General features: G+C 35.1%; 1 protein-coding gene across 1 annotated transcript in view; it reads right to left on the bottom strand.

Annotated features, from left to right (window-relative positions):
- The window catches only part of LOC144346418 (ATP-binding cassette sub-family C member 9-like), a 50405-nt gene that overhangs the window by 2984 nt on the left and 30927 nt on the right, over positions 1-16494 (bottom strand). Inside the window, exons 3-4 of the mRNA XM_085500705.1 lie at positions 13244-13432; positions 12904-13056 (exon numbers count right to left, since the gene is read on the bottom strand). Coding sequence (XP_085356831.1) covers positions 12904-13056; positions 13244-13432 — 342 coding nt within the window. The remainder of the gene's footprint in view (positions 1-12903; positions 13057-13243; positions 13433-16494) is intronic.

Below are 16494 nucleotides of genomic sequence, written 5' to 3'. Positions count from 1 at the left end.
CCGTTATATTTTTGAAAGTTCTCTTTGAGCTCGTCATATTAAAGTGGAGGCGTTGTCGCGAGCGTATCCTTGAAACTTGAGTTCCAAGTGGCGTATACAACAGATTGTTTATTTACATCAAAACACGTGTTCCGTGTAGTAGTAATGAGGCCAAAAATAAAAACAGCCATTATTCGGCCATCTTGGATCTGATTATAAAACACATTGATATGTATGATGTATGTGCCAAATACGAATGAAAATGGTACATAAATTGTGGAAGTAGTAAGGCCAAAAAGTCAGGCTGTCAATCGGCCATCCTTGACCAGATTTTGAAACAAATTGTCATGGACATGCATCCTAACATGTATAAAGTACATTTATGTGCCAAATTTGAATGAAAACTGACAGAGCACGTCCAAGATACCGCATAAAAAGAAAACAAGATGCCTACCAGTCGACCATCTTTGATACAATTGCAAAATAAATCGTCATGGACATGTATCCTAATATGTATAATCTATGTACCAAGTTTGAATGACAACTGACAAAGCATGTCCAAAATACAACATTTTCAAAAAACAAGATGACTGCCAGTCGGTCATTTTGAATCAATTCGCTAAACCACTGCATGTGCATATGTACCACATAAGGTACTAGGCACATGCAAAGAATGAACGGAATCGGTCCACAGGATTCTGAAATATGACTCTGGACAGACTGACGGACGGACACACGGACGGACGGACAGACTCAGGAACTTACGGACGGTCGGGGAAATGTATCCTAACATGTATAATCTATTTACCAAGTTTGAATGACAACTGACAAAGCATGTCCAAAATACAACATTTTCAAAAAACAAGATGGCTGCCAGTCGGCCATTTTGAATCGAATCGCTAAACCACTGCATGTGCATATGTTCTACATAAAGTACTAGGCACATGCAAAGAATGAACGAAATCGGTCCAAGGGATTCTGAGATATGACTCTGGAGGGACGCATGGACGCACGGACGGAGACCGAATTATAAGTCCCTGTTTTCGGACTTCGTCCGAACGGGGACTAAAAATGAACCCCCCGCCAACCCATAATGGACTCAAGCACACTTTGTGCTTCATATATGTACTCGGCTCACAAAGTGTGCTTGAGTCCATTATGGGTTGGCGGGGAGTTCATTATCGTTATTATTTTGTAGCGTTGTCATTACCAGTGGATTTGCATCCTCTAAAAAGCGGAAAAATTTGGAGAAAAATCTACAGTGAACAGAATAGTTTCACAGTCACTGGCCCGTGAATCTATATAATTGGAAATTGTTTCCACAATCTCATATGACAAACTAAGCAAGTAACTAGTTTTAATCCATCAAATATTATTGTATTGAACTCATTTACATTGCGAGTGAGTGAGTGACTGATGTTTGGTGTGGAGTAGCATTACATTGATCCCCCGAACGAATGGCACACCGTGAATGGTACGCCGTATCGTTGTCCACCACGGCCTTGCACTACACTACGCTAGATCGCCGCCGTGGTCCAGCAGGACCAGCTGTGCGTAGGGGTGCGTACCCGGGGTACATGTAATAATAATAATCTTCATTGTAATCGTATCCTTATTAGGATCTTGACAAAAGTGTACAATAAAGTATAGAGAAAAAAAAAAAAAAAGTAGTAAAATAAAAAAATAACATTAAACACATTAAATAGAATTAAAATACATGTAACTATTTAGATTTTGAGGCAGATGTCATACTGTTTTTTTTAATATTTTCTTCTCTCAGATTGAAACAGTTGTAAATATATTTAGACAGTTCTATTATAATTGACTCATCATCACTAGTCATTATGGCTATCATTTTTTCTTCATTTGATGTAATATTATTAAGATGTTTTGTCATGGTAATTAGGGGTTCTCTCACATTTGTGTAGAGTTTACATTTGAGCAGGAAGTGTTCTTCATCCTCTATTTCATTTTCATCACAGACTGGACATTTTCTGTCACTTATTTCTACATTACTGTATCTTCCCACTTCAATCTGCAAAACATGTGCACTTAGTCTAAATTTTGATAATGAAGATCGATGATGCGGGTTTTTTATTATGTCTAAGTATTTTTCAAATGTAAAGTCCTTTTTTAGCTGCCTATAGGTACGAAGTTTATTTTTGTGGTTGATGCCTTTATTATTGTTGTTTAGAGTGTTCCTGGCATGTACTTTAAATTTGGTTATTAGTTTGTCAGTTATTTGTTCAATAAAGTTATCTTCTATGTTTTTATCACTCCATGCACTTTCCATGCTTGTATACTCTAGGCATTTTTTTATGCTGGATACCCAGTTTTGAGTGCCAGAATTGTCTAGAGCGATGCCAAGCTTGTACGCATCATATATTAGTGTATTATCAGGCATTTTTTAAATTCTAAGCCAATATTTTAACATTTGTTTGATGCCAGTGATAATTAATGGGTATCTCCCTAATTCAATTAAGCATGCAATGTTTGTTGCTCTACTATTGACCTTGAGTAGGAATTTGCAATATTTAATGTGCATTTTTTCCATGGGTGACATGAGATTCATAAAGCATTTTTTATTATTCACAATGTCACCCGCCCAAATTTCACAACAGTATAAAAGAATTGGTTTGATCATTGAGTCAAACATTTTTAAGTATATTTTAATTGGGATTAATGTTTCTGAATATAGTAGCTGTTTAAGGTAGCGAGAAGGGAAATTTTCACTTTTTTCTTGATTTTTCAAAAATTGATAAAACGGTTACTTTAGACCTTGATACATCACCCCAGGTTTACAAAAGATCGAAATTGCGAAATAACGTTGCTCAAATTAGTGTTTTAAAACACTAGCAGAAAAAACTACAACTGCCGTTTCGTGGATATTTGCATAGTGTTTATCTTTGAAAGGGTTTAAATGATAACATCTTATCTGTATACTCTGTTGTTGACGATTCTGATATAACGGGTGATAAGTTTCTAGTCGCAAACAATGCGTGTTTATCTAACGTCTATTGTCAGCATTATTGTCAGTCGAGACTTCGTCGGAGAAACATGGTCATACAGTACTCATTTCGCCCAACCTTCCGCTTTTACATCGACCGCTTATCGCTTAATTTCCGACCACGCGGTCTTGTCCGACCGGAAACTGACCGCATTTTAATCGCATTTTTTTTTCGCTCGCTCGCTCATTGAAAACATTGACCGCTCGCCCAAACACTGAAAACTGGCACATGGGTGGTCGAAAGGGTGGTTTTGATAGTAAAGTGTGAACATACAACTAGTATCAACTATTATTACATTCTGAACGACACTTCAAATCTAATAGTTGTATTACACTTGTATCGTGAAAGCAACTGAACTGGGACCTCTTGTTACGTGTTTTGGGTGCTTGTTCTAGATGTAATATTTTTTTTTTTATTTTAATGAGACAGTTGCGTGAAAAAAGCCTAGGTAACTCCTTTTGACAGAGCAGAGAAACGAGGAAATGTTAGTGATTAATTCCAAAAATAACGATACCGAATCCACATCGGTCCACGTCTGGTAAAATTTGACATTCAATTTTTAAAATTAAGTCACGATCATTGAATGAGCTCGGTCTATACCGTATGCGTACCGCAAAAGTGTTCCCACAAAAAATATTTTCGACTAAAAACGGCCACATGCCCTAAAATATCGAACAGAGCTTGACATGTATGAATAATTTATTGGGCTTAAAAGAAAAACGTGTCAAATTTAGTTATAGCCATAACTATTTGGTGGCCAGTCGATGAACAGGATTCACACGGAAGTCCTTCAGGGCTGAAAATCATCGACGCTACTCTGGTTTACTTTATTTCACAACTTGCAGAGAAAACTGATTCGCGTGAGCTCTAATGTATCTTAGCCTAGTATTTTCTTTTTGAACTAAGGTCAAATTCCATCAGTTTGTCAAAATATATGTTTTTCAGCGAATAATTTTAAAGCCTGTCACAGCACAAAAAACTATGTGAATCGACGCCGGTGATTGGATTGTACGACGACCCTTCAATTAGCGTCAAATATGCTTTGTTACAACATCATTGATTGGCTGAGAGTCATCTGATCGGGGCACGAACTGGGTCACAGAACCATATTTGTCCGTATTATCAACAGGACTTTGCAAAATAACCACACCCACATTTTCAATCTTTTTTAGCACGGAAGTTGCCAACAAATGTAAAAAAAAATCGTGAATTTCATGGATTCGAATAAAATAAAGCAAGCGATTGATAAGGATGATTATTAATATTTTCCCCGATGCTCTTCGAATTTTTATTTTTTTTATTTCAAGGTAAGAAATGGCTAGTTGAAGTTGCATCGTCTTCAATGCGGTTGTTTCACCGCGAAAAACTCTAGCTCTGTTTTGGGCATGGTTTAGTTTTGCGATGTAAAATAAAATATATATTAAAATAATAATACTTGATTAATTATTTGGGGTTTCAGCCCACAAATTACGGACATGATCTCCATGAATTACGGTCAATGTTTGTCTTCTCTCGGCTGATTGTCACGGTGTTGATCGACGCCCTTCCTAAACTCAGTATGGAGAAACCAACGGGGATCGACATTCCAAATAAACAATCGAAATTATTAACGAAAGACGAGATTTTTCTAGATATTTACAAACATACTGTCATGACAAACATATGTAAAATTAACAAATACACAAAGAGGTGTAATATTAGGTTTTATTTTAGGCTTAGAAATATTTTCTTTCACTCAGTCCATGCATGTAACTGCCATTTAGCTTTACGGTCCTTTAGCATCGGGGGAAAACAACAATAATTATACAAAACACATTGCGAAGACTCAACAATCAGGAAAGAAACCCCAGACAACCATGTCGTACTTGTGTTGAAATACATTTTGTATTTCACGTCAGAATATTGTTTAAAATAAAATATTCAGTCCAAGCCGAATCGAGGTCAAAGGGTCAGGTTGCGTGCATATAATTATATATAGTTAAAACAAAAAGTATTTTAACTTTTGTCAGCTGTTCAACATCTATAAAAACCAGAAAGACAATTATAAGACAATGTGAACCTCGGAAATTATTCTGTTAGTCCGAATTTTAAATGCGCGCGAGCGAGCAGGTGGGCGGTGATATTTCGGGGTTTGCGCGGTCGAAAATAAAGCGGAAATTGTCCGGTCGAATTCAACAAGCGGTCGCAAAAGCGAGAGAAAAAGGTGATTGGAAAGCGGAAGCGGGCGGGAGGTTGTGCGAAAGGAGTACTGTAAATTTGCACAACTTTCTTTTAAATCGTTTTATTTTCCAAGTCAATATTCTATTTTACTAATACATTTTTTTCTAACGCAATGGCGAAGAAAAGAAAGAAAGCGTTGACAGACGAGGCAAAGAAAAATCTGCCGCTCAGTGTCGCACTCTGACACAGCAATTTTTTTTCAAACATCGGCCATTTTGTTTCACCATGAAAACCGTTTTATTAGATGTCTTATCAGAGACACTTGAAGGATTAGCTTGTTTGTAAACTGTCAGCGTGTACAGTGGGACAGTAATGTTTGTCAGAGGATTATCCCTCGTTGTTCGTTTGCATAACAATGGAAAACCCCAACGTTCCTGGAGTACGGACTCAAATGCCAGCAGTTTTCTTCATTTTTCACGCACGAGCTTGAAATTATTCATTATCTGACACTCTTTATGAGTTCTATGATATCAGTGGTTAATATGTTTGACCATTTTTAGTGTATATTTATAATAATGCAGCAAATCTACAGTGTTTTATTAACCAAAACTGTTTTTCGCGTTTTTCTCGAGTTGAAGTTTTGATCGAGAACGACTCATTGGGACCGCCGCCAAATCAAGTGCGTTCGGACTAGGACATTCAAACTCGCAGTTATCGTTCAAAAGATAATGATGGTGCGAAATATGTCTGGGTTTTTAAAGAAAATGCTTTGTCACAGAATAATAGTCTGTTAAAGGTGCCAAGTATTAAATAATTTAGGGACAAAAAAACAAACCTGCATATAAATCGGAATAATAGGTCTTTTGATTATCGGAGACGCATTTCAATGGACTTGATTACGGACAATGCATGACGTAAATTTCACCAGGAAATTCCGCAGTGTGCTCTCGCAATCGCGGACTTAGTCATTTTTACAAGGTTCGCCATTTTTGATGTCACGTGATAATTATGTAAACAATGTCTGTCCAGTTTATGCGAACTTGCACCTCTATTCTTAGTCTTTTGATATATATAACCTAAATTACTGTTCTGAACGAGACAACAGACAGAGAATGTTTTATTTAAAAACGTCACAAAACCTTCTCGCTACCTTAATTTTGAAACATGCCTTCAGTGCCCTATTTTTCAGATCCTGTTGTGCTACATCAAATTTCCCTGTTAAATTTAGTTTCATTCCTAGATATTTATATGCTGAAACTCTTTCTAATTCAGAGCCATTGATTTGGAATTTGAAATTATTTAGAAGCTTGCCTGATTTATTGAAGATCATTGATTTAGATTTAGAAATGTTTATATGTAGCTTCCATTGTTTGCAGTAATCCTGTAGATTGTTAATAGCGTTTTGTAAACCACTACTTGTTTCTGACAAAAGAACCAAGTCATCAGCATAAAGTAAGCAAGAGAGCCTATTGTTTAGTAGCATTGGTGGGTCATTTTTGCCAGATTCAATGTGTGATTTAATATCGTTCACGAATATATTAAAAAGGAGAGGGCTAAGGCCATCCCCTTGTCTGATGCCTCTTTGAACAGGGAAACATTTAGTCATGCCATTTTTGGTTTTGACTGTACTTGTTGAGTTTTGATAGATGTTTTTAATTACTTGATAGAAATTGCCAGAAATGCCAATTTGTCTTAGTTTGTATAATAGACCATGGTGCCAAACTGAATCAAAGGCCTTTTGGAAGTCTATGAAACAGGCAAATATATATTTTTTATTTTGAAGATATTTAGTTAGCAGCTGTTTAAGAACAAAAATGTGGTCTCTTGTGCCAAATTTTGGCATGAATCCAATTTGTTCTTTAATTATATAGTTCTTTTCTTGTAGATAAACTGTAAGCCTTTGTTTCATGATGGATGTAAACAGTTTGCTCAGAGTATTGAGCAGAGTTATACCCCTATAGTTGTCTGGGTTGGCTTTGTCACCTTTTTTGTGTATAGGTGTGATAATACCTATGTTCCAGTTGGTAGGAAAATTGCCACTTGCTAAGATTAAATTGAATAGTTTTTGCAGGGGTTTAATTAATGCATTGCGCCCTGTTTTAATCATTTCATTTTTAATCCTGTCTGTACCTGTAGCTTTACCATTTTTTAAGTTGTTAATTGCCCTTTGGATTTCTAGTTCAGAGATAAATCCATCCAGGCTATCTACAGAGGATGATGTGTAGTCTGGAAGGCAACTAGTTTCTTCAATGTATCTGTTGTCAGATTTAGATTCATTTAGATTTTTGAAATGTTCATACCATTTTTGGTCCTCAGTATTTTCAGAGTTATTTATTTCCTGTTGCTTGCCTTTCAATTCATTTATCATTTCCCAGTATTTATCAGGGTGGGATTTTCCAAGATTGTCTAATTTATTTAGGATTTCATTTTTATATTCTCTCTTTCTTTTGTTCAGTATTCGTTTGTATTCACGTTTAAGATTATAGCATTTGATTCTCAAATGTTTATTGTTTGAGTCTTTACTGAATTTAGATGAAAGATTCTGTATTTCCTTCTTTAAATTTAGGAGGTCATTATTAAACCACTTTGATTTAGTAATTTTATGTTTTGTAGATGAACTATTTTTAATTTTACGTTTTTTTAAACTTATATCAGCTGCCTCAAAAAGTATGTTTGACAATAAAGTACTTGCTGTATTAACAGAATCTCTGTCATTGTTAAAATTAGTATTATTAAAATTATAAATAAGTTTACATATATCTGTTGTCTGTAAAGCATTACTAAATTGCAGTTTGGAATGTTCATTCCAAAGGTAAGTGAAGTTTGTTTTTGGTGCAGTACACGTTTCTTTAGATTTGCTATAATTTAATATTCCGTTTGTTTTTAGGTGTGAAGAGATTTGGCAGTGGTCTGAAAGGTATAAATTAAGAGGATGAATGTGAAAAAGATTGACTTGATCAAAAAGGCTATGACTAACAATTGTGTAGTCTACAGTGCTACTGCCACCTCTTTGGTGACATGTAAATTTCCCTGTCATGTCTCCTGGGCATCTACCATTGAGGATTACTAAATCAGAACTCATACACAGGTGTAATAAAAGTTCACCATAATGATTTTTAAAACAGAGATCCTGTGATGTTCTTTTTTTTAGGCTACTAATAGTGTCAGACGATTGATGGTCTGGGTTATTGAAAATAACAGTGTCCTCTTCATTTTTTGTCCGTGCATTAAAATCGCCAGTCAAGATAATTGCACCCTTTGTCGCATATTTAGCTATATCTTTTTCCAAAAGCTGGAACAAGTTAGATTCTTTCCAGTTAAAGATACTGGAAGACTGGGGACTGAGGTATAACGTACATAAAAATATATCTTCATTTAAATGGAAAAAAGAGTTGTCAAGTTTGATCCAGATGAAGTCTTCTGAACTACTGTGTAAATGTTTGACACCTTTTTTATATTGATTTTTATAGTATAGTACGATACCACCCGAATTTGATCTGGCTTTTTTATGTTTTTTTGATCGAAAAGAGTGAAGATGACTATAGTTTGGTAAATCTATGATAGAGTTAGTATCAGCTTTAGTCTCTCCTAAACTAATAAAATCAAAATTTTCTACACTATCTAAAAAACACTTATCTCTAATTTTTTTCTCCAAACTTCCATAAATATTCCACTTAGTAAATTTAAGTATGTCCCTATTTGCAGTCGGACAATTCATCTTGCTGTATACTGGAAATTAGAGATATCAAAAAGAAAAAAATGTTTGAATAAAATAAATTTGAAATAAAATCTGCTTTTAAATACCTGACTCTAGGTCTATATCACTGTATATATAAGTTTAACGTCTCATATAGTCTAAAATGTTTGTCAAAAAATCTTCAAAAACCTGATTTCTGCTACCACTATTATTTTTGTAATTTCTATTGTTGCTTTTCTTGTGACTGCTATTGTTCTTGTGAGTAATGTTATTGTTCTTGTGCTGATGATATTTGCTATTGAAGAATTTCTGTTGTCCTGGGTGTTGCCTTGTTGTTGGTGTTGCGCCTGTTGTATTGGAATGTTTGTATTCCTGTTTTGTCAGGTGAGAAGTGATAGCCCTGTAGATGTATTTCTTCATGTTTCGTACGATGTAACTTATGCCCTTGTTGTTAGGATGAACTTTATCTTCAAATAGGTATGATTTGATACGATTCCTGTTGTCTAGGACATTGTGATGAATGTAATGTACATTAGAGATTGATTCACATAGGAGCTCTAGTGATGAATTCAATCTCAATTGGTTGGAATTAAATGAATCATTGTCCAGTCGTGGTAGAACACTTGAAGCAAATATACTGCATGAAGGATATATGTATGTAGTTGCATCATTACCCCATCCCACTAGTGTTTTCAAACAATCAAGGTTGATATTATTGGCAACTGTCCTTTCTGTGTAATAGTTATTTTAAATTCTACGGGAGGGTGAGTATTTGACGAATACTTTGAAGCCAAACGAAACTTTACAGGCTTAGCGGGTGAACAAACATGACCGGAAAGCTAGTGGGTGTTAGCCATCCTAGAAGGAGAACCAACAGTGATCTTAATCTCACTGTATAAATATACAGAAACACACCTGAGAACACGGACACTTTCATTTATTTATGCAAACTGTGCCCGAACTGTTACATTTAACGAGAGTCAACGCCGAAATACAAGTCACGACGGTCTTACGTCGATCTCGTTTTGCAAAACTGTACTACTCACAACAAAAACAGAACAAATTCATCTCTCTGTACTCGTAGACATACATTGTATCCCCATTTCGTTTATTGCATTTGCTTCGATAAATTATCCTTGGTTAACCTCACTTCATCAACACGATATGGCAAACTAATCAGGGGGCCACCAGCATCAGTCGCGGAATCAAGAAGCGCATACTAGATGAAACGCTTCGACTGAACGTGCGTTAGCGTACAGGGCAGACGACAATGCCCTCACAATATTGTCTGATTTTGGTATTGAAATCCACTGTTATTGGTTATGGATCGCTTTATTTGATGCACCTGGGTAAACCTACATTATATTTAAATGACAGGTGGCGTCTGGGCAATCCTTCTGCATTATTTTAAGACAATGGCTGGCACCTGGGTTATCCTTCTACATTATATTGAGACAATGGTTGGCACCTGGGTTATCCTTCTACATTATTTTAAGACAATGGTTGGCACCTGGGTTATCCTTCTACATTATTTTAAGACAATGATTGGAACCTGGGTTATTCTTCTACATTGTTTTAAGACAATGGATGGAACCTGGGTTATCCTTCTACATTATTTTAAGACAATGGCTGGCACCTGGGTTATCCTTCTACATTATTTTGCGACAATGGTTGGCACCTGGGTTATCCTTCTACATTATTTTAAGACAATGGTTGGAACCTGAGCAATCCGTCTACATTATTTTAAGACAATGGTTGGCACCTGGGTTATCCTTCTACATTATATTAAGACAATGGTTGGCACCTGGGTTATTCTTCTGCATTATTTTAAGACAATGGTTGGCACCTGGGTTATCCTTCTACATTATATTAAGACAATGATTGGCACCCAGGTTATCCTTCTACATTATTTTAAGACAATGATTGGCACCTTGATAATCCGTCTAAATTATTTTGAGACAATTGTTGGCACCTGGATAATCCTTCTACATTATTTTAAGACAATGGTTGGCACCTGGGTTATCCTTCTACATTATTTTAAGACAATGGTTGGCACCTGGGTTATCCTTCTACATTATTTTAAGACAATGGTTGGCACCTGGGTTATCCTTCTACATTATATTAAGACAATGATTGCCACCTGGGTTATCCTTCTACGTTATTTTGAGACAATTGTTGTCACCTTGATAATCCTTCTACATTATCTTGAAACAATGGTTGTCACCTGAATAATCCTTCTACATTATATTAAGACACTGATTGGCACCTGGGTTATCCTTCTACTTTATTTTGAGACAATGGTTGGCACCTGAATAATCCTTCTACATTATTTTAAGACAATGATTGGCACCTTGATAATCCGTCTAAATTATTTTGAGACAATTGTTGGCACCTGGATAATCCTTCTACATTATTTTAAGACAATGGTTGGCACCTGGATAATCCTTCTACATTATTTTGAGACAATGGTTGTCACCTGAGTAATCTTTCTACATTATTTTGAATCAATGGTTGGCACCTGGATTATCATTCTACGTTATTTTAAGACAATGGTTGGCATCTGGATTATCATTCTACGTTATTTTAAGACAATGGTTGGCACCTGAGCAATCATTCTACATTAATTTAAGACAATGGTTGTCACCTGGATAATTTTTCTACGTTATTTTGAGACAATGCTTGGCACCTGGATAATCCATCTAAATTATTTTGAGACAATGGTTGTCCCCTGGATAATCCTTCTACAGTATTTTAAGACAATGGTTAGCACCTGAGCAATCATTCTACATTATTTTAAGACAATGATTGGAACCTGGGTTATTCTTCTACATTGTTTTAAGACAATGGATGGAACCTGGGTTATCCTTCTACATTATTTTAAGACAATGATTGGAACCTGGGTTATCCTACATTATTTTAAGACAATGGTTGGAACCTGAGCAATCCGTCTACATTATTTTAAGACAATGGTTGGCACCTGGGTTATCCTTCTACATTATATTAAGACAATGGTTGGCACCTGGGTTATCCTTCTGCATTATTTTAAGACAATGGTTGGCACCTGGGTTATCCTTCTACATTATATTAAGACAATGATTGGCACCTGGGTTATCCTTCTACATTATTTTAAGACAATGGTTGGCACCTGGGTTATCCTTCTACATTATTTTAAGACAATGGTTGGCACCTGGGTTATCCTTCTACATTATTTTAAGACAATGGTTGACACCTGGGTTATCCTTCTACATTATATTAAGACAATGATTGGCACCTGGGTTATCCTTCTACGTTATTTTGCGACAATTGTTGTCACCTTGATAATCCTTCTACATTATCTTGAAACAATGGTTGTCACCTGAATAATCCTTCTACATTATATTAAGACAATGATTGGCACCTGGGTTATCCTTCTACTTTATTTTGAGACAATGGTTGGCACCCGAATAATCCTTCTACATTATTTTAAGACAATGATTGGCACCTTGATAATCCGTCTAAATTATTTTGAGACAATTGTTGGCACCTGGATAATCCTTCTACATTATTTTAAGACAATGGTTGGCATCTGGGTTATCCTTCTACATTATTTTAAGACAATGGTTGGCACCTGGGTTATCCTTCTACATTATTTTAAGACAATGGTTGGCACCTGGGTTATCCTTCTACATTATATTAAGACAATGATTGGCACCTGGGTTATCCTTCTACGTTATTTTGAGACAATTGTTGTCACCTTGATAATCCTTCTACATTATCTTGAAACAATGGTTGTCACCTGAGTAATCCTTCTACATTATATTAAGACAATGATTGGCACCTGGGTTATCCTTCTACTTTATTTTGAGACAATGGTTGGCACCTGAATAATCCTTCTACATTATTTTGGGACAATGGTTGGCACCAGAGCAATCCTACTTTTTTTTGGAACGGATGAATGGCAACTGGGTAATCCTACATTATATTCAAACGACTGGTGGCACCTGGGCAATCCTTCTGCATTATTTAAGACAATGATTGGAACCTGGGAAATCCTTCTACATTATTATGCAAAGCTCTTACCTGCAATGCTGTTCTAACTTTTATCGATTTTAGTGCAGTCCTGTTTGCCCCAAACACAAGAAAAACATACTTAAAACATAATGCTAAATATATTACAGCAACCAATACAAATCCATTACTAAAATATTCACTGACTGTGACGTATTCAGTACTCTGTGAATAAAACAAATAATAATGCATTGCTTTCAGTAAGTACCACATTAATGAGTATTGCAGGATGTATGATTTGAATAAAATGCGTAATTTTAATTAATCTTAAAAGAACTGTGATTTTCTTTGACTAAAATAATATAGACTATTGCATTTTTTTAAATACAATTGTATATGATGTTATACTTACGTAAGTGGAGTTAATTTCATTATGAACAGAAGTGGCAAATGACACAACTCCTCCAACTGCAATCGGTGGTACCATACCAAGTGTATCAGCCATGTACATGAATGGCATACCAGAGACAACATGTCTGCCATATAGACTTATCAATGTGCGCCAAAGTGAGGGTTGTTGATTATTCCTTCTTGCCCTTTGCTAATAATAATAATAATAATAATAATAATATGGAGTTAGTAAAACATTAAATTTATATAGAATATCTGAAATCTACATGAAGTGCACCCCTTGATGAAAATTAAATTAACATATTGAAATCAAAACCAAACGGATTTTAAAATAAAAATATTGTAAAATTGTCACGCATATCAAATGAATTGAACAAACAATAGCATATTTTAATTTTTAATGAAACAGTCCCTGTCCAAAATTTTGTGATCTAAAAAAAATATGATTTACCGGTAGTGCTTTTACACAGGAATTGAACACTGGGCAGTCATATTGAATCAAATTACAAAAATAATGTTCATGTTGATGTATCTATTGGTATATTGTCTTTGTACAAAATTTAAACAGAAATGTTCATTGCATTCATGGGAAAGTAGGTATGGGTATCATGAAAAACAAAATGGCCACCAGTCAGCCATATTAGTTTGGCGTTCGTAATCTTAATTTGGAACTAGGTAACATCGTAACGTCGCCAGCAGAAACCTCCTGGTAATTTTACTGCAGGGGACATCTGTTGTTCATACTCAGGGAAGACTTTATACTGATGAATAAGGTGACCAAGTTTGATGAAGTTTGGAATATAATTAGTAAATTTATTGTGCACACAAAAACAATTATCACAGAAAAAATATGACATGCAACTATAACTCAATATGTATGGTCATCATACCAACTTTGATTCAAATTGGCCTAGTCATCTCCGAGAAACAGCTCCTGACATGCAAAAATTACGATTTAGCGCTTTTACATGAAAATTGGGCATTGGCCGGCCATATTGAATTGAATCACAAAAATAATGTTGGTGCGCATATATCCCTTGGTATACTATCTTTGTACAAAATTTAAAGAGAAACGTTCATTGCATTCAAGAGAAAGTAACATGGGTACCATGAAAAACAAAATGGCGGCCAGTCAGGCATATTTGTTCGAATCACGAAAAAAAATGATATGCATCTATAACCTAATATGTATGATCCACATACCAACTTTGATCTAAACTGACCTAGTCATCTCTGAGAAACAGCTCTGGACATGTAAAAAATGATGATTTAACGCTTTTACAGATATTGAATCAAATCACAAAAATAATGTTGGTAGAAATGTATCCCTTTGTATACTATCTTTGTACAAAATTTAAAGAGAAACGTTCATTGCATTCAAGAGAAAGTAGCATGGGTACCATGAAAAACAAGATGGCTGCCAGTCGGTCATATTTGTTTGAATCACAGAAAAAGTATGACGTGCACCTATAACCAAATATGTATGATCATCATACCAAGTTTGATCCAAATCAACCCAGTCATCTCTGAGAAACAGCTCCGGACATGTAAAAATGACGATTTAGCGCTAATGAGGTCTTCACAATGTAAAACTAATAAGGTCTGCATAATGTACCAAGTTTCACTGAAATGTGATTAGAACCAAAGAATTATGAATTACTATTCTAATTAGAGAATTAATATAAACAGATTTTAACCCAAAATTAATCAGGCCTGTCTATTGTCCTAGAGCATTCATGTAACAAATTTTATCCAAATGTGATGATCAGTAATTGAGATATCAGTGTTAAATAATTATGTTAATTAGGTGATTAATAAGCATAAATATTCACCAAAAACTAATTGGGTCTCTACATAGTCCTAGGTTCATTGACATGTGATGATGAGTACTCTTTAAAAGTTTCATTAAAATCCAATAAGTGGTTCTCTATATATCACTTTCATTGAAATGTGATGATTACGACTAGCTGAAATTTAATTAATTATGCAAATTAGGTAATTAATATGTACTGATATTACCCTAAAAACTATCAGGTCTGTACAGTGTCCTATGACATCTATGTACCATTGAAATGTGATGATTAGTACTTGAGGTATCAGTGGAAAAGCCGAAAATTGATTAAGCGTTATGCAAATTAAGTAATTAATATGCACATATTTTTACCCAAAACTAATCAAATCTACCGATTAGTTCAGTGCATATATGTGCCAAGGTTCATCAAAATCCATTGAGTGGTTCTTTACATATCAGTGGAACAGTCATGGAACAGCAAAAAATCAGCTAATTATCATGCAAATTAGGTGATTAATATGTGTAGATTTTTACCAAAACCTGACCAAATCTGTGCATTGGCCCAGAGCATCTATGTACCAAGTTTCATCAAAAATCAATGAATGGTTCTTGAGAATCAGTGGAACAGGAAGACACACATACACACACACACACACATACAGACACATTAACTGCAAAGACTCCCATTGTGTGCTTCACACGCAGGAGTCAAAAATGACGGTCATGACCTGTGACTTTAGTAATTCAAAATGTGTATTCAAAATCTGTGTATGACATTACCATGAATCAAAACAAGATATGTCATGTCATACCCCCCCCCCAGAAAACAATAGAAAACTGATATTAAACTGGGTTTGTGCCAGAGTGAATTTATCAAATTATGAGCTGTACTAAAATTCAGTTATTAATTGTTCAGAATTGATGTGGAACAATTTTAATTTTCAATTTTCCATGAATATACTAGGAACATTTCCCTGATTCAGGAAATAAAAACTAGTGAATTTACAAATCATATGTTACAATTTGTATTCTGCAGTCCATCAGATTCGGGAAGCATGCTAATTCACACTGAAAATAGTCAAAAAAAGCATACACTTATGTTGATGATATAAACTCTAATGAAAATAGTCAAAATACAATTGAGATCCTGAATTAGAGAAGTGTCAATAGGTGGTGTACAAGATATAAATATCTCAGTCCCTCAAGCAATATGCTGTTTATCTTGAAAATTTGGCAAGTGTCCATGGATCATATACAAATTTCATTAAAGAGCAGTTTATTCTTGATAAATGTTTTAATTATTTTCAATTAAGAAATTATGCACCACAAAATAGAGTGGGGATTTAGACAATGCATTAGTATTCAAGTATTGATGAAAGTTTTAACATCATTTTCTGGGACACATTTGTGGATAATGTCATGTCCCTTGGGTGGAGGATTCACCCCCCCCCCCCCTCAAG

This window comes from Saccoglossus kowalevskii, chromosome 6 (genome assembly GCF_978046115.1).
Source record: "Saccoglossus kowalevskii chromosome 6, keSacKowa6.1, whole genome shotgun sequence".
NCBI classification, from domain to species: domain Eukaryota; kingdom Metazoa; phylum Hemichordata; class Enteropneusta; family Harrimaniidae; genus Saccoglossus; species Saccoglossus kowalevskii.
The sequence above is the reverse complement of the archived record's forward strand: the minus strand, read 5'-3'. Positions and strand labels throughout refer to the sequence as shown.